Here is a 24,344-nt window from a genome sequence, read left to right on the forward strand (position 1 = left end):
ACCTTCGCTTAGCCAGCAGGACTAGTATCAAATCCGTGACTGCGACAGCAGCCAGTGCTGCAAAGGCCATTAATACTGCTCCGAGTAGGTACCTGTTCGGCCTCGGTGTTGCTTCCAACCGTCCCTACTGAGCTGCCTTCTTGAATGCCACCAGTCATTAATCTTACCTTCGCTTAGCCAGTAGGACTAGTATCAAAGCCGCGACGGCAACGGCAGCCAGTGCTGCAAAGGCCAGTGATACTGCTCCGAGTACCCGCTCGGCCTCGGCGTTGCTTCCAACCGTCCCTACTGAGCTGCCTTCTTGAAATGCCACCAGTCGTTAGTCTTACCTTCGCTTAGCCAGCAGGACTAGTATCAAAGCCGTGACAGCGACAGCAGCCAGTGCTGCAAAGGCCAGCGATACTGCTCCGAGTACCCGCTCGGCCTCGGCGTTGCTTCCAACCGTCCCTACTGAGCTGCCTTCTTGAAATGCCACCAGTCGTTAGTCTTACCTTCGCTTAGCCAGCAGGACTAGTATCAAAGCCGTGACAGCGACAGCAGCCAGTGCTGCAAAGGCCAGTGATACTGCTCCGAGTACCCGCTCGGCCTCGGCGTTGCTTCCAACCGTCCCTACTGAGCTGCCTTCGGATTGGAAGGCCACTGGTCGTCGAAGACGCTCTGAAAAAAATGTTATTATAAGCGACGTCCCGTGATTCAACAACAAAGACTATTCTATACTTAAATGAGGAAAGTAGAGTATAAAAATTCTACCCCACTTCGTATAACAACTGTAACCGCCATTGGAAAAATCATTGTAGCCTTAGTATTTAGTAGCTATAAGATGTAAAATCAAATTAACGGTTCACGCACGCTGATAAGCACGCTACATTTATAATTTATAAATTGATTTATTCTAGAAGCAACATTTGACATAAGTATTAAAATTGCTTAATCGTTGTCACCATCAGATATACCGGATATAAGGTGCTTGAAAACATCTGTGCAATTTAACGTACCAAACTATAACTACAGTCAAGAGTGACTACTAAGTTATACAATACAATACAATGATAAAATGAGTACCAATTCAGTTATAAATGTTATCCGCGCCAGTGTATACCGTTTATGCCATTGAGAGAAAACTTGTAAGAGCTTTAAACCGAACAATTTAACTTAATTGCAACTTGTTACTTTGTTGAACCGGCCAGACAAGCAGGACGGTGTCATAACAATCGGAAATGTCTCGCGAGTTAAGGTCGAAAAGTTTGAGCGATGGTATGGGCAAGTTAAATTTAATCTCTAAACAACGTACTTACAAACGTAATGCACGTATCCTGGACGGTGCGCTTTGTAAAAATATGGTATTGTTGTGATTTATTGCTCATGCTAAAGTTCCTACACTAAGTCTGAGGAAGCGATTTTCACCTCGATTGCCTCTCACATCTCTGCGCCAGGCCAGATGCCTCTGCTTCTGCTCCCGAATCCTTGGCTTTCGCGATCGACCTGTGATAATGCGAAATGTCACATTTGGAATAGCACTGTCATGTGTAATACCTCCAGCGTGGGTAGTGGTTGCAGCGTAGATTATGGCTTGGTGTCTCGATGACTCCGTGGACGTCCACAGCCGGAGGGCGTACCACGCGCCCGCCGTTAGACCACCGATTACCACCTGCCCAACAGGCGAGTATATACTCGTAAGGGTCAATAATGTCATACAAAATATCTACTTAGTTAGTGAAGGATATAATCCAAGTACAGTGTGATCAAAATGAGTTGTAATAACGGCAAGTCCCTCTCTCTTCCATTGCCATGATGGTCTTAATTTGCAAACCTATTTGCACACAAACCCACGAATTTACGCCCCACGGCCCTTCTAGCGTCCAATTCAAAGACTCTGCTATCTAGGGGAGACCGAGGTGAGTTTTGACAGATGAGAGTTGTGACATTGTCGATTTTTTGGAATCTATGACTGTTAGCGAGCTCGCAACAGCGTGCGTTTGTTAGCTCGTAACTTGAACTAACAAACGCGCGTTAATCAACGATGTCACAACTCGCCTCTGTCACAACTCACCTCGGTCTCCTATTGCTACGTTTGTCTATGTAACTATTAGGTATACTCGTAATCGCTCACCTCCCTATGATGATGTAGTGACGTAAGGTCGGCGTCTGTCCACAACGCAGCGCCGGCGTCAGCTCGTCGCCACTGCAGTCTCACTAGGCGCGCATTACACCGCACGGCCCTTCTAGCATCTAATGCGAGGGCACTGCTGTTGCTCCATATCGCCGCTTCGGCGCCTTCCTCTTGGTCGCGCCGGTCTCCCCCTCCTTCCCATACTAACACTAGGGGAAGCAAAACACATTATCGTTTTATGAGGTTCTTCAATCACTTCAATGTCGTCATTATATATGGACTGAATAATGCATAAATACCGGAGAAAGTGATGGAATTAATTCATAAACTGTGCATGCACTTTTGCAGCTCGCTGTATAGGTATTCCAAGACGGGTGGTTTTTTCCCGACTGGGTTTCTACCAATATTTTAAAACAAGAACCTGCATAAACTAAACTGTGCTGCTATAAACTAAAGATTTATTTAATTAAATATATTAACTAGCATTGTAAGACTGTAAGTACAGAGAAAATGTAAACATATTACTGGACAACAAAGTCCGCAGACATTAGCAGTTAATCCAAGTTGAAGACTTCAGACGCCTTAGTTAATTTCTAGCTAAGTTTAGGCCCTGACACTAAGTAAGTGAATGCACTTAACGAAAGCCTTATCCAAATAGAAGCTAGTCTCTTCTCTGGGTAGGCAGGTAAAATTGTTGTAGGTACAAGTATCGTAAAATGGGAATTACGAGGGCAGTTGGGTTATGAATGGGGTGAGAAGGGATAGTAGAGGGTATTTTTAAACCAGAGTTATCGCATTGTTACGCCCCACAGGACAAATACCTTGAGCATTACACTGGACGCCTATCCACCAGCTTCCTCTCTCCTACTCCTCTTAAACCAGCTTCTACGCTGTCTTCGCGTACTGGAACTTACCATATTTTAAAACCTAAAAGTAAAATTATTGTTAAAGTATCCTAACCTGGCGGTTTCGTCTTGACCAGTAATGGCGCCGATGGTGGCGACGGCCCCGCTCTCGAATGCACCACCGCGCGTACAGAATAAGACGCCCCACAGGACAAAGACCTGAACATTACGCTGGATGCTTCCCCACCAGCTTCCAGCTTCCTCTCTTCTTCTATCGACCCAGCCTTCAAGCTGTCTTCGCGTACTCGCACTTACCATATTGTAAAACTAAAAGTAAAATTATTGTTAAAGTATCCTAACCTGGTGGTTTCGTCTTGACAAGTAATGGCGCCGATGGTGGCGACGGCCCCGCTCTCGAATGCGCCACCGCGCGTACAGAATAAGACGCCCCACAGGACAAAGACCTGAGCATTACGCTGGACGCTTCCCCACCAGCTTCTAGCTTCTTCTCTTCTTCTCCTCTTGAGCTAGCTTCTAAGCTGTCTACGCTATCATCGCGAACTCGCACCCACCATATAGTGAAACCTAAAAGTAAAATTATTGTTGAATAATTCCAAAGTAATATGCATGGTGAAACAAACGTCTGTTCCGGTTACCGGTTACCGAAAACAGAAAGTTTACATAAAGTTCCATAGCATTAGGTATCTAGTGCTGGTGAACTATCAATTTCATCACCAAGGTAAGGAGCATCTAGGTATATCGCAGATTTGAAAGGCTTTGATTTCCAACTAAAAGTAAAATAAAAACTGAAATTGTACTCGTAATCCTCTAGCGGCAATGGTATTAGAAAATGGAATTGAATTTGTTTTGTTTTAAAATCGTACGAAATAAAACAAAAGCAACTCTGTTCCATTTAATGATTATTTAAACATTATAGGTAATTAATAATTATAATTAATACTAGTATTAGGACGGTGGGACACAAGGTTAAGTTATCTCAATTTAACAATTTATACTGACCATGTAGCTTATAGATACTAGTAATTTTTCTCTCTATTGACCCATTTGTATCACTCTTTATTACGGTATCCAATAATATTACTATATTATTTATTATGAACTGCAATTTAGCATGGGTTGGAATTATACATTAATTATATTAGACTAACGTCGTTCAGAATCAGAATATAGGCCTTTTAAAGACTTTAAAAGTAGTTAGAACACTAACAATAACGGGGTGAATCGGAACAGTCATCTGGATAATTTCCGCTTGCCATAGTAACACAATCACGTATAGGAGCGAGCAGTCGCAGACGGCTGCCGTAATCCGCCAAGTGACTTGACGTGCTTAAATTGGGTCTGGGTACAAGGATAGAGAGACGAGAGTTATTGTTAACTAAAGTTTCGGAAGGTAAAATTACTGATTTGTGATTTTCAACCGAAATATTGAGGAGAATCGTCAATTTTTCCATTTTGTAATCATATTATTAAAACTTTAAAGGCAATTTAGAATTAAATTTTGGCATCGCCGTCAAGTACCTGGTTTTGTGTTAATTTACACTGAAACACTGTGCCATGACTGTGTATAATCGAACACAAGGTTTTGAATAGACTGCACCAAAATATGTATTATATGTAAGTTTCGGTTGACTTTAAATAATCTGCTGAACTGAATCGAGTAAAAGTGGATTAATTACACGGGTTACAGCAGGCAAAATTACCGACTTGAATAACGTCAAATATGGTGGCGGCAGCTATTGTCATATCAATATTTTTTTAACGAACATTGGCGGACGGTTAGGTGCAACCGGTCCCAAGGTGCTTATGAACTTGCCATGTGGAGGCGCAGCAGGATGGTGTGTGGTCCGCCATGTGAGCTTAGCTTCCCTGTGCGCCGCATGGTCGAGGAACAGCGCCGGTGCAGCCGGGGGCACGGCACACTCCACCCGGTACGTCACCTCCTCGGACCCGAAGGCGTTACGCGCTGAGCATGTATAGTTGCCGCTTGTTGATGCGTCAACTTCTGTTGTAAATTAAAGAAATAAAATAGTGTAAAATTGTCAACCGTTGAACACAAAATATTGTTATGGTGATGAGACAAAAATATTGATATAGTGACTGAACTGTAAACTGTAAAGCACTAAGATATGGCCTTCGTCCGCTACTGTCCGCACAAGAGCTCCAAAGATTTTTGAGTTAAGACAGCATGAATGTGCGTCGCACCTTACAAAAATCGCGCGGGGACCTGAGGAGGAGTTCATGTGCAGACTGTATGGTGACACGCCCAAGTTATTTGTGCCTAACACACCTTAAATGTAAGTTTACTGGACTCACCAAACTAAATACCAGTTACTTAACCACACTGACCATGTATAGCAAGATGTCCATGCGGCGTGAGATGCGTCCTCGGGTCGTGTGTGACGGGTCGGTCTCCCCGCAGCCACCGCGCGCGCGGCATTGGCTCTCCTCGCCACACGCACGCCAAACGCAGCGAATGGCCGCATTGTACTCGTGCCCACACGCCGAACGAGAGCAAGCGTACTCCCGCTGGATAGAAATAATGATCCCATATGTAGCTATTCATAAAATAATCGAAATAAGAGTAGGGACCTATTAATGGGACCTTGTACGTGGCATCTTCGGACAAGAACTTCAACTCAGTTGAGCAGCCTGAATCCACGGACTTACCTCTAGAACTAGTAGTTGCAGGTTGAGGAGCGGACGGCTCGCCCTCACCAGCTACAGAATGCGCGGCCACCCACGCTTCGTATGTGGCGTCTTCGGACAAGGACCTTAACTCGGCTGAGCCGCCCAAGCCCACTGTTGGATCACTGTCTTCAGCCTGTACTGTTGTGGTTTGCGGAGGCCTGTCCCTAATTAAAAAAAACAAAACTTATTACGAAATTGATATTTGTTAAGTATCAACTTACGAGCAGAACGAAGTAGTGTTAATAATTTCAACTCTCATTAACACAAAGAACGACATGAAACTGTAGCGCTTTATTTCACAGCATTTGTTTAGTAGACAATCGAAATCAAATCGGTAATGGATAACTCACGACCCATTTTTTAAATCATATGTAAACAAAGCACAAACGTTGCTAACACGCGTGTCGGCACTCACTTTCATTTTTTATTCAACTCCTTAAAAATATCCGTAAGGCAGAAAGAAGTATTTACCTGCCAAGTTCACGATAGAACACTGTGTAATACAGCACTGGTCCATTAGGGCGACTTGGAGGCAACCAACTAATTGCTAGCGAAGTCACTGACGTTGCGACGACCTTCACAGCAGCTGGGGGTCCTGGAGCTGTAACATGTCACTTTAGTTAGCAGTTTTATTTACCTATAACAAGAGTCGTACGAGTCTTGTCATATTTTGGGCAAAATATCTGGGAGACCGAGCGTTGCTCGGAACACATAAAAAGATTCAAAAATGCGCGTTTACCCAGAGATAAGACCTAGCTAGATCGATATTTCGCCCCTGAAAACCCCCATATAGCAAATTTAATCGAAATCGTTGGAGCCGTTTCCGAGATCCCCGAAATATATGCATATAAAGAAAGAATTGCTCGTTTAAAGGTATAACATAAAGTTAAGTCCATAAAAATGAATGAGAAAATTACCATCTTGTTGCGTTATACAGTGCACAGGATGGGCCGGCACACCATCCCCTGCCCCAGTATACGCCAACGCTTGTATCGTATAGTTGGTGTACGGCCTCAGCGCCAGCAGTAGCGTCTCCACGCCCGCTACCCTCTTGACCTCCGCTCCCGCTCCTGAATTGCCCCCGCCGCTCCCGCGCACCTCCCACTCCAGCCACTCTGCCGCTGCCGACAAACAACTGCCATCATTCAGCTTGGAATATTGAGATTGTTTCAAGTTTGTTATTTGTTAAGTGGTATCCAGCCGAGACTGATCAAATCGGTTGATTTGATCAGAAATAAAATTCAATCTCCAATTTTAGATTTCTGGTGATATTAGAGCACTCTAAATTGAAAAAATGCGCCAGTACGAAAATACTGGCCTCACAAATTGGTATTATTGCATCTTCACGTAATATCGGTCATTATCGGCGGTTGAATTAGAGCCGAATTGGTATTTGCGTCCGCACTTCCTGATTCGATCGGGCAATTGAATCAGATCGACGAAAAATTTACTAATCTGGATACGCCTTTAAATGCAACGGTTCATTTCCAATGAGAAATGTGTTCGCGTGATTGCGTTGAGTTTATTCGAATTGCGTAATTAAGGAAGCAGTTTGCGTGAGTTTATTAAGATTAAGTTATTGCTGAACTTTATAAAACTGTGCGCACGTTTATGAACCATTTAGCGCCCCAGAGTTATTGTGCAGTTAAAGAACACTTTAAGTATACAGTCACTTGAACGCAACCTACTATAATATTAAGATATCGCAGCTGGTATGGTGTTTAATTTAAATGGGGAAGAAAAAATACGAGTTTTAATATTATTTATACCTATATCATGATGGAAAAAGGTTAGGTAGGTTAGACCTTCAACAATAGACGGGGAAAAATGATTGGACATTTGTTACGGCACGACAATTTTTTTAAAACCATCATAGAAGAAAGAGAGGCAGGGGCAGACCAAGACGTAGCTATGTATAGGTAGACCAAATAAAAGAAAAAACTGGTGTCGTGCCGTATCAAGAAATTCCACCGACAAGAGGATACCTCTTAAATAAGGGATATTACTGCAATGTTTTGCCGCCAGAGTGCAGCACTACCGACTGTAGTACCTAAATTCATAGACTAACTTACACATACTGTGCCTTAAACTGTTTTTTGACAAGTTTTCACAGACAATAAAATATGACATTGATGCATTAAGGCGGTTTGTTAACAAGAGCCTACCGGTAAACGCGACATCGAAATTTAGTTATCTGCCTCTTTATCGCTCGAATAATATCCAAGAGTGATAGAGAGATTAGATAACGAAATTTCGGTTTTCTTGTTTCGCGCTAGACCCCCAGATTGTGACAGATAGTGGTAGTGGCGCTACCTACGCAGAGTTTCGCGTAATATTCCGTATTGAAGAAGAAGCTTGGAACCTAATAACTGGTGCAAGTCTACACACAGGTGATCGTTCATTTCCTCATACTCACTGTGCTCAGGACGGTAGAGCAGCTTGTACCCGAGCAGCGAGCCGTGGTGCGCGTGCGCCGGCGGCGGCGACCACTCCACCGTCAGGTTCTGCGGGGACACGGCGCGGCACCGCACGCCGCGGGGCCCTTCTGATGGCGCCGCACACAAGTGGGGCACTCTTGTGCAAGCCTACACACAGGTGATCGTACATCTCCTCATACTCACTGTGCTCAGGGCGGTAGAGCAGCTTGTATCCGAGCAGCGAGCCGTGGTGCGCGTGCGCGGGCGGCGGCGACCACTCCACCTTCAGGCTCTGAGGAGACACGGCGCGGCACCGCACGCCGCGGGGCCCTTCTGATGGCACTGCACACAAGTGAGGCACTCTTGAAATTACATGAACGTTCAAACAATCTAAGGCAAATATTACTATTAAAAAAAAACACTTTTTACTTATGCAGCATAGAATTATACCAGATAAATATTAAAGAATTTAAAACAAGGATAAAAATAAGTCAGCATGCTGGAAGTTCTTGGAATAGCGAACAAAGAAAATTAACATTTTAATTATTAATTAATGTCATTGGATTCTTCTTATTTCAGAAGATTAAAACATTGATTCAGGGATAGGATAGGTAGTAAGTATTGCTGATATTGATAAATCGTATCTCTCTGCTGCCTATATTTATTAGGACGTGACTGCGTGGTACCTACCTACTGCGCTAACGATGTAACTCAGCCATGTAGTAAATCTGGTTGAATCAGTGGATGGAATGGCAAATCCAATTGCAGGTACTAACTTCAAGTAAATCATCTACCCTAAATCAACAATCAATACAGCAAGAAACGGGAAATTTGGATAAGATCAATGCAAAAGTCTTACTAAGTACTTCCATCGTTCTTTACTACAATTCTTATATGTTTGCAGATTTGTGATATACAAATTGTTACTATGTTTTTAAGTCGAATTTTAAAGCAAAATTATATAACTGCATTACAAGTTTAACTCTAAGTTCAGCACTAATTACAAGTTAATTCGTAGAAACTCTTTCCTTTATACAATTAACATTCCTTTCAGATTATAATTGGTAGACGCGCTACATAAATCCAAATGCTCGCTTTTATAATATTTTGAAGCATTTTCCTTGTCTATTCACTTAAACCCGAGTTAAGCGGGTTCCTGCTCATGAAATCCTCTTAAAATTTTGCATTGAATTGTAACATTGTTGGGTTTTGTCGACACCACAGCGGTGAGATAATATTATCGAATAATACGTAGTATTGTTTCAAAAGTTACTTAGAGAACAAGGGTAATGCAAGTGCAGATTTATCAATAAAATTCGGATTTTTAGATGAAATCAAATCTCAAAGTTAGCACATTCAGTGCCGAAAAACCGACTATCGAGTATTTTATGATTTCGCTCCCAGGCTGGACGACTCAGTAGTCGGGATCGTGGTACTACTGCTTTATATGACGAAATTGTTGTGGCCTGGCGCGGATGTCTTGTTTGCCTGGATGGCAAGGAATGTGTTAACTAGATTACTACCTAATGTAGTAAGGTAAACCTTTTTGTTCATGATTCGCGTAAGCGCAAACGGACCCCAGAATCTTAGCGTTTGTGAGCACGCCGCACAGACAATTTTATCAAATTGGTAATAAATTACGCACAATTGATTTGGTTGCTGTTAAAAGTGCTATAGTCGCACCAATAAAAGTCTGCAGCGGATTTGATAGCCCACGCAGTGTAAGTGTTATTTATACGTCATAATTTCATAGAAATTTGACGTTTAAAATGACATTTGCACTGCGTGGGCTATCAAAATCGCTGCAGACTTTTTACGGTCTAACTATAAATATATGTATTTCAATAATCGGATTTAGGAATTTTAAAACTGGCCGAATTTCAAAAGGCTTGTTCAGTCTGAGTCGATTCGCATAAGAAAAACTCAAGAAAAGCTATAAAAGTATTAATCAATTCCGTAGAGTTCTCGAAGCAATAAATCGCACGTCGCTTACCAACGCCAGACCACTTCCTCCACATATTGCCGCTCTCATAACTTTTGTATGAGAACGAAACCACTAATTACAGGGTGGGTAACCAACGCGCAATCGTTCAGCCAACGAAACGCAACTGTCACTGTCGCGTAATGCCGGCTATACACGTAACTATAAATTTATCTTAGATAAAACTGCGCAAATCGGACTGCACAGATTAATCGCTACGATTTATAGTTAACGTGTGTAGCCGGGGTTAGTGTGGAAGATTGGTAGAGAGATATGAATACGATACGCTACGAGTGAAATTTAACTTGCAAGATATAATTACAGACCCACACGGACAGACAATGGGACAGGTGAAACTGAATATAAGCTTTTTAAAAGTATAAACGTTGTACTTTTATGCATGCGGAGTCTAATAGCAACTGTGCTTACCACTTTCTTGAGTCAACGTATTGACGGGCGCGGTGGCTGGGCCCGCGCCAGCGCTGTTGAAGGCTCTGACGCTCACGGAATACCTAAAACATTACAGCGGTTTCACAGTGTTTCGTCTAGAACAAGCTAGGTGGACAAAAGTCGTTATCAAATTATCTCTAATGAGTCATTAGATATGATAAACAACATGTTGAAACCCCCAAACCCATTAATAGATTATGTCTAACTTTCTAATTTTATGAGCCATAGGGTGCAGAAGTCAGCTAATGAGGTAAGTGCAATTGCACAATTTAATCAGTTGCAATTTTGTGATGCGTTCAACGACATCTCTTACAAGTAAAACGTTATTTTATGAAAAGGTTTGGTAATAGATCTTATAACTGAAGGTAAGCACTTTATATTTTTCATAAAAACATGTTCATATCAGTTGTAATAATGCTCGTATAGAGCAATAAATATGCACTTAAAAACGTGGTGATTTTTTCTTCATTTTAGAACTTTGATAGACTAGCAAATACTTGACACCGCTTGACACCGGTCTAGATTTTTGATATTATTTACTTGCATAATTCTATTTTATGATGGTGTATATTTCATTTTGCATAAATTTGCATAACATTTTTTTTTCATTTTTTTTGCAGAACACGTTTTCTCTATTTTAAGGAAGGGGTTTTTGAAGAATGGACAAATAAGGGGAAAAACGACGAAAATTTCCACCTTTATCAGTTTATATTGGTAAAATATGAGTTACGAGATTTCAAAGAAGAGTCTGAGAGACGGTTAAAAAATATTTTAACCAGTTATTCATCAAAACTGAATACCAAGTGGAATAGTGCGTCAAGATTTAAAGAAGCAATTTGTGGAAAAGTTTAAAAGTGGTATGGATGGCCAAAATATAGAATTACGAGTGTACATAACTAGACCAAGTGCATCAACGTCGTCTGAAAATGTTAATCCTGCAGGAAGACCCAAATTAAACTTCAAAAGTTCCCCTTTTGAAACGGAAAAAACGCTGAGTTAAAGATCTGGTACAATTACGTACCTATATTTTAACTGCTGCCGAAATCCCGATTGATTCGTGATCGACAGAAAATAGAACACGGCAAAAATGTTAAAAAATATTAGAGAAAGTCCACTTAAGCCAACGTAGTCTTGTTCTTATGACAGCAGTAGGTACTTCAATGAATTCTAGGCAGCTAAGTGTTACTGAGGCATTAGCATATTATATTGAGTCAAAATCGACAAATACAAACTTACAAGCAGACTAAAATGTGGTCAATGAAGGGTGATTATCATAAATATTCATCATATCATTATTTGCCCAATGCAAAAGGTACAAGCGTGTTATATCCTTCAGAAGAACTTTAAAAAACTTACGCAAAACAATTATTATTCTGATATAATACATGAGTTAGAACAGATTATAAGTTATTAATAATTAACAGATTAATTATTAATAATAAGTTAAGTTTTAATTAATTTTCTATATTACATTTTTATTTTTTTTGTATATTTTAAAGTAAATACTATGAAAATAATGTATCTAATGAACTGTAAAATTTTGTTTATTATTGTGTTAATAATTTATTTGCAAAAAAATATATAATTAATTTAAATATATATTTTATTTTTATTTTTTTGCTTTTTTTCATGGTATTTTAAAATTTTTAGTAAATTATATTTAATAAATATTAATAAAATAATTTTGTCCACCTAGCTTGTTCTAGACGAAACACTGTGGGTTTGTGCTTGTTTTCCTAAAAATAGGTTTAGGCATACCTAATTAGATGAGAGTGCAAAAATATGTCACTGTTCTTGGAAGTTTTGGAACTGTTTTCACTGAAATTCTTCTATAAGTAAGAGGATTCATATTATGTACAGATGTACCTGCTGCATAATTATGTTCCATCGTATTTTCACGGAAACGTACGAACGTGTCTTGCTATTTCAGTCAGTCTCGGTACAAAAAGTACTTAGGTTGACTGAAGTAGCATGACAAATAAATACAAACGTTTCCGAGAAAATACGATGGGAAACAATTATGCACTACATCTGTACCTCCTTTGTCACCATTTATTGTGTACCTATGTGCGCAATAAATGTTTTTGAATTTAAATGGGTTGAAATTAATTTTTGAAAATAATCAGTTAAGTCACATTGTGAAAACCAGTCCCAGTTTAGTCTCAAGACGTTTCAGAAAACTAGTTTTAACTAGTGAAAACACGTTTCTACTAAAAACAGATTTCACGGTTACATACTAATATACGAATACAACTCAAAGTTTCCATAATTCACTTGACTAAACTAACCAAAATGTTCACTAACCGAGTATAATGCTCCAGCCCCTCAATAGTATATTTAGTGATCTGCCCCCGCACGGTAGCGAACTCCATCCCAACGTTGGCCCCTCCTGACAGCGTGCCGTCGGCGGAGGCCCACCACCAGACAGAGTAGCCCAGGAGCTCGCCGTTCCACGATGAAGACGGCGGTGGCTATAACAATAGAAGGTACTAAGTATATATGTCGGCGGCCGATCGTATAAGATCAGGCATATCGTGAAATTCCTAGGCATATCGTGAAACGTGAAAATCTTTGATTCATTCCCTAAGTCGACGGAGCTCCTCTACGCGGGGCTCCTATTTCTGGGCAATTTGCCCTTCGGGCATCTGAAGCAACCTAACGAACCTATCTTACTTATATATTGGTTTTATGTAACTATCCTCAAAACAATACACAGGAACATTACAATCTGCCTGATCTTACGATCGGCCACCGACATATATATCAACGTAGTTCAGACGTCGACGTTAAATAAATATCAAGCACATATTGGTGGTCGACAAAGAGATTAATTTCTATTCTATTCTAATTTTTATTGCAGTAGTAGCGCTTTTACCGGCAAATCAGTCTTTGGATAAATACGGATAAACGGATAAAAACAAGACAATCTTCTTCCCGTCTATCCATCTCGTTAGTTTCCGCTACCGCCCTATTTTTGTATCTTATTTTTGTGGTGACGTGTAGTGTTTTTTATTTTCTGTGAAATATTCCAGAAGTTTTGGAGAGCTTTCCTAACATTTTGGAAACTTTTGCTATAATAATATCATCTCTGTAGTGGAGCGTAGGTTTCACAATATAAATAATTAGGTCATCTCATTAATCCTATCATGAATTTAATTATCACTACTAATATTTATAATGCGAAAATAACTCTGTCTGTCTCTATGTTACTTCTCCACACTTTAACCAAACCCCGCCTTCGCTTCAGGGGTGAGAAGGTGGGGTGGAATTTACTATGGAAGTGGTATATGAAAATACTTATTCTAACTATGCAGACGAAGTCTAGGGCAGAACCTAGTAGTAAATAAGTAGTAACCTTACCTGCCAAGCTAGTTCAATAGTGGAAGCCCTCGGAGCCGAAGCCCTCAGACTCAGCGGCGCACGCGCCGGCGGTTCATGTGACGTCAGAGCGAGCAGCGCTCTCGTATGAGTCGACGCAAATTGAGCCGTCACTGTGCGAGCTCTGACCAGGTAAGCGGTGGCTGGCTCGAGGCCGGATATCGTGGCGCCTTCGGTTCTGTCACAGAATAAATAATAGTACTACGTAAGTACAGAAGATTCACTCTCTAACAAAACGCATCTGTTACGATTAGGACAGATATGACCGCTAGGTGGCGACAGCGCCACGCGCGGCTTATGGCTAGCCACCAAAATTGGTGTGGGCCGGATGTACTTCTGTGTACGGAGTGAGCCACGCCTGATTCTGTTGTGAAGGTTAGTTAATGAATATACCTTGTAGACAATGACTAGAAATGTAACCACATGCAAGCAGGATATCACACAAGGTGGACACTTAACAGCCTGTCTCAGTTTGAGTTATCATTTATCATTATCTCCCAAATTCTACTGAACCCTTACTAAGGATGTCAGAAATTACGCAAAATTAAACTCGATCATTTTTTAATGAAGTCTAAATTGTGGTGGTAAATATATAACTGTTGCCTTAGGGGGTAACGTTGGCTCTGAATTCCCCCCACCCCCCTCCCCACCCCTCCTACAACATTGAATAGTTCAACATACTCAGAGTAACTGTCCAAGTTATGCGCCGAGACCGACACATTGTGCGTGTCCGCGTCTCTCCAAGTATCCGAGCTGGTTGAGTCGTGTTTCCGATACTGCACGACGTAGCCCAGCACGGGCGAGTTGCCGTCGTAAGGGCGACGCCATTGCAGGCGGACCGACCTCGATGTGGTCTCTAACACTCTGAAGTTTGACGGTGGCTCCGGAGGTTCTAAGAAAACGTAAAAATATACATTAACAATAAATATAAGCTATCATCTCCTCTGTTTTATACCAACTTGCGTCTTTTACTAATAATCTCTCTTTCCTTGGACGGTCCCTCATGTCTGAGGATCGTGGTCAGTATCAGGGTTGCATCTGGAGCGGATGATCTGTCTCCACCGGTTTCTGTCCAACGCGTCTCTGACGACCGTATAGAAAGCAGAGGATGACGAGTCTTTAACTTGATCGGTCCATCTTATTGGTGAACGACCGCGTGATCTTCTGCCTTCGGTGTGACTAATAATAATAGGGTCACCACCTGCCTCGATAACGTGTTATGGCAAGTGTCCAGACTTCTCTACAATAGCCCAGTCTCATTGTCCATCCAAACTTCAAGCCATAGACCGGTATACTATTCACTTTTTCTACAATAGTCCCAATGCCTGCTGCGACCGGTTCATGGGTGTTTATTGTTGCGCCTGTGAACGGGTTCCAGCAGGCGTTCTATATGACAGTAAAGCTCTCCAAGGGGCCTCTACGTGTTGGATCTATATCCCCACGCAAGCCTATGAAAAGACCGGGATTTGTAGGCCCGTGTAGTCCAAAAAAGGGTTATAATAGTGTCAGTTACTTACCTTGAACTGCAAGATGAACGAAGTGGTCGGACCGCCCATATGGATTGGTCGCCTGACACCGGTAGACGCCGGAGTCTCTTCTGTCAGCCCGCTCCACTACCAATTCACTTCGCAGGCCTTCTGCGCTTCGGGTTTCTGATATGCTCATTCTAAAAACATGTTTCAGTAAAAAATACAAGAATACAAAATAAAGATTTAACTATACTTATAGATTAAAAGTTAACTATTGTAAAGAATTTAACCCAGTTATAACATAAATGGATGAATAATTTATCCTGCGGGCGTATGATGGAACGGGTCATCCACGCGACAAAGCAAATGTCACTTTTTAACACCGCAGGATTGAAAGAGACGGACACATTGATTATCACATTGTCACGTAGACAAAGACAGACAAGAAAGACAAGCTAAACAATTCTACACTAAGCGATAGTGGAATAATTGGCAAATAAAACAACTACTAGTAAAATTACGCTTTTATGATAAACCCAGTCCGTCTTCGCAGCTACAATTCTCTTTTATGACTCTCTTTATGTAAGACGTAAATTGCCTCCGTCCGTTTTTCCGGTTCAGGAACGGAAAAACATCGGATAAGGTATTTTTATGAGACAACACACATTAGCCTTTCGGTGTGCGGGTAGCTATGTTAGACTTTGATTTTACTCGCAGCAGAAGTTGCTAAGCGGGATGTTTAAAATTACCTTGACGCGCTCTTATTCTCTTAACAATAAAGTCGCGTCAAGATCATTTTGAACACGTCGCCCGCTTAGCAACTATTGCTGCTGACTGTACAAATCCTACAAAAGCTTTAACGTAGTGTGAACCATAGCATTATTGTTCACACTTTGTTTTAAAATTAAGATCCATATCTTCGACCATTCCTTACCTATTCTTATCTTATTGTTTTCGGTGGTCCTTAGGGATACACTTCGACTCAGGGATCTTTCCTTACCTATAATCAGAATTAGGCAGGGCGCGTCCAGAGTGACTCCACGTGGTAGAGAGCGGACTGTCTCCACGGGCTACACACGCCAGCCTCACTGTGTCGCCGAGCTTTGCAGTCACATTCACCGATGGCGTCTCGAATCTTGCCGGCTCTAAAACATTTATTTTTTATTTTTTACCTTATAGGGCGATAACGATAACGCGAATTACTATATGAAGATATATGTACTAGCAGAATATATTATAAGAGCATGTCTTACAATATAATACTACATGCAGATGTAGTGCATAAATAATAATTTTTCATCATATTTTCATGGAAAACGTGTCTTGCTATTTTACTCAGTCTCGGAACAAAAAGTACTGAGGTTGACCGAAGTAGCATGGAAAATACGAATGTTTCCGATAAAATACGATGGTAAACATTTTTTTTATTACCTACTCAAATAAATGCCACAGCATTACAAATTAACTAAGGCACTGTGAAACTACAAAATAAGAATACACGAAAACAACAAAAAGACTACAAATAAAAACCAAAGACAAATTACTTAAACATTAGATTTGGGCGACGACGTAACAGCGTTACTCCGTCTGTGTTAGAAATATAGCAATGTAATTGCACCTTTGTGGTGGTTTATTTTATTTGTGTCGATGACATGTAGTTTAAAACTTACTTCCGGTATCCGACGTTCTATGTCTAATGTCACTCGTGCCTAATTCTTGCTAATATGAGTAACGTGTAATGGCGATTCTTATATAAAATAAAACTCACATTACCAATTTAAACTGTTTTCTTTATTTAATTCTATCAGGTTATGGGCCCAGCCACATATTCCTGTAAAATTATCTAAAGAATTCAGGAAGTTCATCGCCGAAAGAAATGTGTCGGCGATCGGTATAAAAGTGAGGTCTGGTACGGACGCCATTGTTGGAAGTACAAAATAATTTACTTGCTCGGCTGAAAGGGTAAGGAAGGACAGCAAGATGGATTTAAATCTCAATACAAATAACAGCTTGATAAAGCTGGAAGGATCCAGTAATTGGAATATATGGAAATTTCAAACCACCGTGTTATTGCGAGGTCAAAATTGGTTGGACATTGTCGAGGGAAAGAGCGTAAAACCCGAAGAAGCTGGTAGTGCTCGAAATACTTGGGAAACAAAAGATGCAAAGGCCCAAGCCTTGTTGGTTACGCGTATGAAGGAGAACACCATGCTGCATATTATATCGTGTTCAACCTCGGCTGAAATGTGGAAGAAACTGCAGAGTGTTTATGAGCAAAAGACGGAGACAAGTATCCACATCGTACAGCAACGTTTCTTTCAATTTAAATACGAATCGGGAACTGAGATGTCTACATTCCTATCAAAGATTCAGGAAATGCAGAATCAGCTCAAACAGATGGGCGAAGAAGTCTCTGATAAGTTCGTTATTACAAAAGTCTTAATGTCGTTGCCTGATGAGTATAAACACTTTGTATCAGCTTGGGAGTCTGCCCCTGATGACAAGCAAACTATGGATAACTTGGTGGCGAGATTACTAGTAGAAGAAGAAAGAGTAAAAGAAAAAGGTGAAGAACCTACCCCGTCCTCGTCAGCTTTCCTAGCGAAGAATAAAAAGAATGTAAAGTGCATGAAGTGTAACAGACTTGGACATTATGCCAGTGAGTGTAGAAGCAACAATAGTAACAACAAGAGTGAAGGACATAATAACAAGTGCTTTTACTGTGGTAAAGGGGGACATACTAAATCACAGTGTTGGTTTAGGAAGAACAAAGAACAGAAGAAAAGTAACGCGTTTATCGTGTCTGAGTCGTTAGAACCGTGTAATAAGACTCTCTTTTTGGTTGATTCTGGATCGAGTGAGCATATATGCCGCGAGCGTGGACTATTTTCAACATTTACTAGAGCAAAAGTTTGAAAATCAGCGCTGCGGCTTGCTGTAGCATTACGCTGAGTGGGGGTCCTTTTAACGTCCATCAGACCTATATATTGTTTTAATTTAACTGATTTTGTAACTAATGATGACGTGAATAAATGTATTTTCTTTCTTTCTTTCTTTCTTTCTTTCAAAAAATGATTGGAAAGTCGAAGTAGGTAACGGTGCGGGACTTAGTGTGCTAGGACATGGACAGATGGCGGTAGAAGTGCATAACGGGAGTGAATGGGTTGAAACAACCTTAGACGACGTTTTGTTCGTTCCGGAAATGAAATCAAATCTATTCTCTGTGGACTGTATGACAGCTAAAGGTTATGTTGTTGTGACAGATGATACGTCAAGCAAAATTTGTAAAAATAACGAAGTTTGTGCGGTCGCAAAACGAATTGGAAAGTCTTGTTATTTAGAATTTCGGTTTAAAAACAATGTGGCGAGTGTTGCTAAAACATTGGACGGTACCTTGATCGAGTGGCATGAAAAATTAGCGCATCAAAACTTCGATCATGTCAGAAAAGTGCTTGCGAAAAATAACATTGATGTAAAGAGTTCTTCAGTTCCCAAGTGCGAAAGTTGCCTCGAAGGCAAAATACATCGCTTGCCGTTTAGTAACAGCGAAAGTGTGACCACTAAAACGTGCGAACTTATCCACGCGGATACTTGCGGCCCGATGGAAGTTGCGTCTATAAGCGGTTCAAAATACTTCGTCGTATTGAAGGATGACTTTTCGAACTACAGAACAGTCTACTTTGTGAAAAACAAATACGAGGTGAAGGATTGTATCTCGGATTTCCTGAACAAAGCTGAAAACATGACAGGAAACAGAGTTCGAGTGTTTCGTAGTGATAACGGAACAGAATTTGTAAACAAAGACGTGAAGGAGATGTTTTCGAGACGCGGAATAGAACACCAGACAAGCGTTCCATACACCGCAGAGCAGAACGGTAAAGCCGAACGTGAAATACGTATTCTGGTCGAAGCTGCTAGAACTATGTTGAGTGCCAAGAACCTGCCAAAAGAGTTGTGGGCAGAGGCCACCGTGACAGCAGCATTTGTACTGAATAGGACTGGGAAAAGCAAAGATAGTGAAAAATCCCCATATGAAGTCTGGTCAGGGAAAAGTTTTGACATCCACCGGTTAAAACCCTTCGGTACCCCAGTGTATACTCATATTCCAAAGGAGAAGAGGAGGAAGTGGGACCGAAAAGGGGAAAAAGGATTGATGGTTGGATACGGAGATACTGTGAAAGGCTACAGAGTATACTATCCAGATACAAAGAATGTGGAACTAAAGAGGGATATAGTTTTCTTGGAAAATAAAGAATCAAAAGATGAGAGTCAGCATGAGGTCACAGTGACTACCACAGAAAACAAAGATGATAATACTGAGCAGCCCTGCAATGAGCCAGAAGGGGAGTTGCCTAGCGTCAGTGACAGAATGGTGACTTCAAGTGCAGAGGAATCAGGAAGTGAATATATCCCGTCAGGTGATGAAGGTGACAGCTCATTAGAGCTAAGTGATGAAGTACCTCATAGAGAACCCAGCACACGAGTTAGAAAACCACCTGAATTTTACAACTGTCACTGTCAGAGTGTCCGCACTACAGAAAATGAGCCTACAACATACAAAGAGGCGATGACCCGACATGATGCTGACAAATGGTCTGAAGCTATAAAGCGAGAAATGAAGACACTGGAAGATAATGACACTTGGAAAATAGTGAGTGATCCAGGAAGTGAGAAAGTGATCAGTAGTAAGTGGGTGTTTAAGATTAAAAGTGGTAATAAGGACACTCCGCAGTACAAAGCCAGGTTAGTTGCTAGGGGTTTCGAACAAGATGACATATTAGATTTAAATGACATTTATGCCCCAGTTGCCAAGTTGTCAACTCTTAGGTTGTTTGTAGCAATTGCAACTAAACTTAAATTGCCTATAATTCAGATGGATGTGACGGGAGCCTTTTTATATGGTAAAATAAATGAAAATGTGTATGTTAGCCTACCAGAAGGTGTCTATGAGGGTAGTAAAACTATTGTGAAACTAAATAAGTCTCTTTATGGACTTAAAAGCTCACCAAAATGTTGGAACGAAACATTTAATTCAGTAATGGTTAAAGAAGGCTTTACTAGGTCAAGTTGTGACTCTTGCCTGTATACAAAGTGTAATAAAACTAGCCAAACATATCTGTTGCTATATGTAGACGATTTGTTAATCTTTGGGTCAAATGAAAATGAAGTGGAACAACTTAAAAACAAATTAAATAAAGAGTTCAAAATGAAAGACCTAGGGCTAGTGTCAGATTACTTAGGTATTAATATAAAACAAAATGTGCAAACAGGCATTACTGAACTGAGTCAAAAGAGTTATTTGGAGAATGTACTTAAAAGATTTAAGATGGAAAATTGCAAACCTATGTTGACACCAATAGATGTGAATATTAACAGTAAAATATTTGAGGCTGATAGAGGCACTGTAGATAAAAATATTGAAAAGACTTGTAGACAAATTATAGGCTGTCTCATGTATGCAGTGTCTGGTACTAGGCCTGACCTATGTTTTGCTGTCTTTGAGTAGAGCCTTGTTGAGTAGATATCAAAAATGTGCAAATGAGATGTTATTGACAGCATTAAAAAGGGTCCTGAGATATGTCAAACATACTCTAGATTATAAATTAGTATATAAATGTGAAAATGATGTTTTAGAGGGATTCTGTGATGCAGACTGGGGTGGTGATCTCAAAGATAGAAAATCCACCACAGGCTACTTGTTTAAATTTTCAAATTGTCTGATATCTTGGAGTTCAAAGAAACAAGTATCAGTCAGTTTATCCTCAACGGAATCAGAGTATGTTGCACTTAGTGTTGCAGCCAGCGAAGCCTGTTGGTTGATAAATTTGTTGAATGATTTCGGGATTAATAGTGTATGTCCAGTGAACATATATTGTGATAACCAGTCAGCCATTTCAGTTGCTTGCACAGATACTGTTAAGCGCCTGAAACATGTTGACATTAGATACCACTTTATTAAGGAGTTGGTTAAGAATAATAAATTAACTTTGAAATATGTTAGAACTAGTGATCAACCAGCAGACATGCTCACTAAAGCCCTAAACAGGGAATTGCTCACACGTTTTCTTGTGTTGTGTGGTATGGAGAACATTTAAGTTTGTTGTTAATGTATTTGTTGAGAATACTTATTAAGTTTTTAAAGTGTAATTACATTGAGAAAGGGTGTTAGAAATATAGCAATGTAATTGCACCTTTGTGGTGGTTTATTTTATTTGTGTTGATGACATGTAGTTTAAAACTTACTTCCGGTATCCGACGTTCTATGTCTAATGTCACTCGTGCCTAATTCTTGCTAATATGAGTAACGTGTAATGGCGATTCTTATATAAAATAAAACTCACATTACCAATTTAAACTGTTTTCTTTATTTAATTCTATCAGTCTGACTTGGTGTAGGATTCTGCAGGTTGCCCCGGTACCACCGAAACATCACACACTTCGGCCGGACTCCTATTCGACAAGCGACGTTTGACGTATCGTGTTGATATCCCGTTGATGTGGGAAAAATCATAAGTTCTCGAATACGTACAATGTCAAAATTTAACATTAACAATCCATAGTTAGGGTGACAAGCAAACTAAACCGAACCATCCTTAGTTTAGAGTGGAGTTTTGGTTGTATCAAATGATATTATCCACCGTTGATGGAATCATAACTCAGTATGGGATAAAATCAACTGTTGATTTGACGTGGATGCGAAATCTGACAGTTGTACGTGTCGAATTTGGCCCCAGAAGTCGACGCTTGCGATGGTGTCCTGCAGCGGCACTATGCATTACATCTGTAGGTATGTTTATTACCGTTGACGTGTATGGTGAGTGTTTTGGACAGCGCGGGTGCGACGCCGTTGTCGGCGCGACACCGATATTTGCCGGAGTGTTCGGCGCGCGCCGACTCCAGTCTTAGAGACCCGTTGTTGAGTACCGCCGGCTCCGAGACCGCTCCTAACGTCGTTTCGGCACTGCCTGTTAACAAATAATTTCTTCAGATGTAAGATAACGTAATATTTTACGTACACACATATGAAGATAAATAGATATCCTCACAGAGCACATTTTTATTAAAGATGTGTAATTGAGTATCAAAAATAATAAGGTCAATACGGCTTATGGCTACGGGATAAGTGTGGCCTATTTACCTAATATAAAAAGAATTTAAATTAACTAATATTTGCGAATGTTGGTTAAAGAGCGGTTTAACCCCAACCCACCCAAAAATCGGAATATTTGTAGATTATTTGGGAAACCCTTTTCTAGATTGGTGCGGCCTGGAAAAGGGTTAACACATTCAGTGCTGACCTACAATTGTAGCGCTACGTCGTAGCCGATAACATGGGTATCCCAGAATGTAGCGGAAATGCTTCGTAGAGGTAAAACCACAATGTGTCCTGATTAGAGTAAAATGGGTTAAAAATAAGTAGTTGCCTGTCGCGTAACGTTTTTTTTAAAAAAATCATAATAAATTATTAAAAAAAACCGGCCAAGTGCGAGTCGGACTCGCGTTTCCAGGGTTCCGTACATAAGTCCGACTCACGCTTGACTGCTCATTTCTAATAGGTAGGTTTTCCTGTCATCTATAGGTAAAGAACAATTTTGTATATTTTTTTCGACATTTTAGACCGAGTAGGGTTCCGTTTTTTCCTTTTCAGGTACGAAACCCTTAAAAACGCAGGGGAACAATTAAGTAGACGCTATTTTTAGATTAAAACTTACCAGAGAACTTGGTCCAATAAATAGCCGGTGAAGGATGCCCCCGAGCCTCGCAACTCACGGTTAGCGATCCGTTGAGCAGCACCGCCGTGTCCGAAGGCTCGATCTGCCAATACGGAGGCACTGAAACAGAACTAACGCGTGAGCTCACCGAAATAGAAAAAAGAAACTCGAAAAAAGGAATCGAATACCTTTGATAGCTAATTCCGCAGACGTATTAGCTTTGCCGGCAGTGTTGGTGACGACACATGTGTAGATTCCGCTGTGAGCAGCTGTGAGACTTTTAAAAAGCAACATGCTGTAAAATTCAGCACCTCGCTCATCGACCTAAAATGTAATAAACAGTTAGAATTTAAACTCGACTTTAATGATACTAGCACAAGTTTCAAAATTACCTGTAGTGCGCTAGGTATGTTAATTTGATCTTTAAGCCAGGAGAAATAGACGGGCATGTCGCCAGAGGTGACAGTGCAGGTGAGTTGCGCACGGTCGCCAGCCCTTAAGCCAGGTGGAAATACGATGGGCGAAAGCACGGGCGGCGAGACCACCGTTATTTGCACCTGGAAAAACGTAACTTTACACATTTCACACTCGGGCTTTGCAATGTACGGACGTGAACGTACTTACAGTGATTTGTGTGCACTCGCTAACGCCTGATAGCGATAGTAATTTAAACGTACCTACTATTGTTGTTCAAATTTGATTTAATTTTAGCAGTGATATACTTTCGTTTAATTATCTCGGAAATAAGTTAGCTGAAGTATTCTAAATAATCTAAACGTTATACGAGTATTTGTACAATTTCATTAATTTTAAAGCTTTGCGCGGAATTTTATTCAGTAAGTAGCTCTATAGATAGAGCTAAACTTGTAAACAGTTTTGATTTGAACCTATTTTTAAAGTCATAACCAACAATGGTATGATAATTTTAGTATGCATACATTGATACCAGATCTCATGCATTTTTATTCCACGTATTTTTGCACCCGGCTGAAAATTGGAATCCTATCGGATAACGTTCTATAGCATTTTATATAATACTTTGTAGCGAGAATAGAGATGAAAGCTAAACCTACAAAAGCGTATACCTATCTGATACTTTTAGTCTGCTTTATATTGGGGTATTAAAGCTAACGTTATTTCTATTTACTAAAAACTCCATTGTACACGTGAACCTGTATTTCCACGAAAGACGTTTCTTTAGAAACTGTAGGTACTACACAACCACTACAAAGTAACGCAATACCCAACGTAAGAGAGAATATTTTTAAGCGAA

General features: G+C 40.5%; 1 protein-coding gene across 1 annotated transcript in view; it reads right to left on the minus strand.

The window, feature by feature from the left end:
• LOC134673508 (cell adhesion molecule Dscam2-like) overlaps positions 1 to 24,344 on the minus strand; it is a 38,798-nt gene that overhangs the window by 6,180 nt on the left and 8,274 nt on the right. The window contains exons 6-25 of the mRNA XM_063531501.1: positions 23,464 to 23,628; positions 23,260 to 23,395; positions 23,072 to 23,191; positions 22,160 to 22,324; positions 16,360 to 16,504; positions 15,408 to 15,556; positions 14,572 to 14,782; positions 13,873 to 14,068; positions 12,817 to 12,983; positions 10,492 to 10,574; positions 8,286 to 8,423; positions 6,582 to 6,785; positions 6,136 to 6,265; positions 5,644 to 5,828; positions 5,323 to 5,502; positions 4,790 to 4,978; positions 3,316 to 3,540; positions 2,111 to 2,319; positions 1,534 to 1,648; positions 492 to 657 (exon numbers count right to left, since the gene is read on the minus strand). Coding sequence (XP_063387571.1) covers positions 492 to 657; positions 1,534 to 1,648; positions 2,111 to 2,319; positions 3,316 to 3,540; positions 4,790 to 4,978; positions 5,323 to 5,502; positions 5,644 to 5,828; positions 6,136 to 6,265; positions 6,582 to 6,785; positions 8,286 to 8,423; positions 10,492 to 10,574; positions 12,817 to 12,983; positions 13,873 to 14,068; positions 14,572 to 14,782; positions 15,408 to 15,556; positions 16,360 to 16,504; positions 22,160 to 22,324; positions 23,072 to 23,191; positions 23,260 to 23,395; positions 23,464 to 23,628 — 3,278 coding nt within the window. The remainder of the gene's footprint in view (positions 1 to 491; positions 658 to 1,533; positions 1,649 to 2,110; positions 2,320 to 3,315; positions 3,541 to 4,789; positions 4,979 to 5,322; positions 5,503 to 5,643; positions 5,829 to 6,135; positions 6,266 to 6,581; positions 6,786 to 8,285; positions 8,424 to 10,491; positions 10,575 to 12,816; positions 12,984 to 13,872; positions 14,069 to 14,571; positions 14,783 to 15,407; positions 15,557 to 16,359; positions 16,505 to 22,159; positions 22,325 to 23,071; positions 23,192 to 23,259; positions 23,396 to 23,463; positions 23,629 to 24,344) is intronic.

Source organism: Cydia fagiglandana, chromosome 18 (assembly GCF_963556715.1).
Source record: "Cydia fagiglandana chromosome 18, ilCydFagi1.1, whole genome shotgun sequence".
NCBI lineage: Eukaryota > Metazoa > Arthropoda > Insecta > Lepidoptera > Tortricidae > Cydia > Cydia fagiglandana.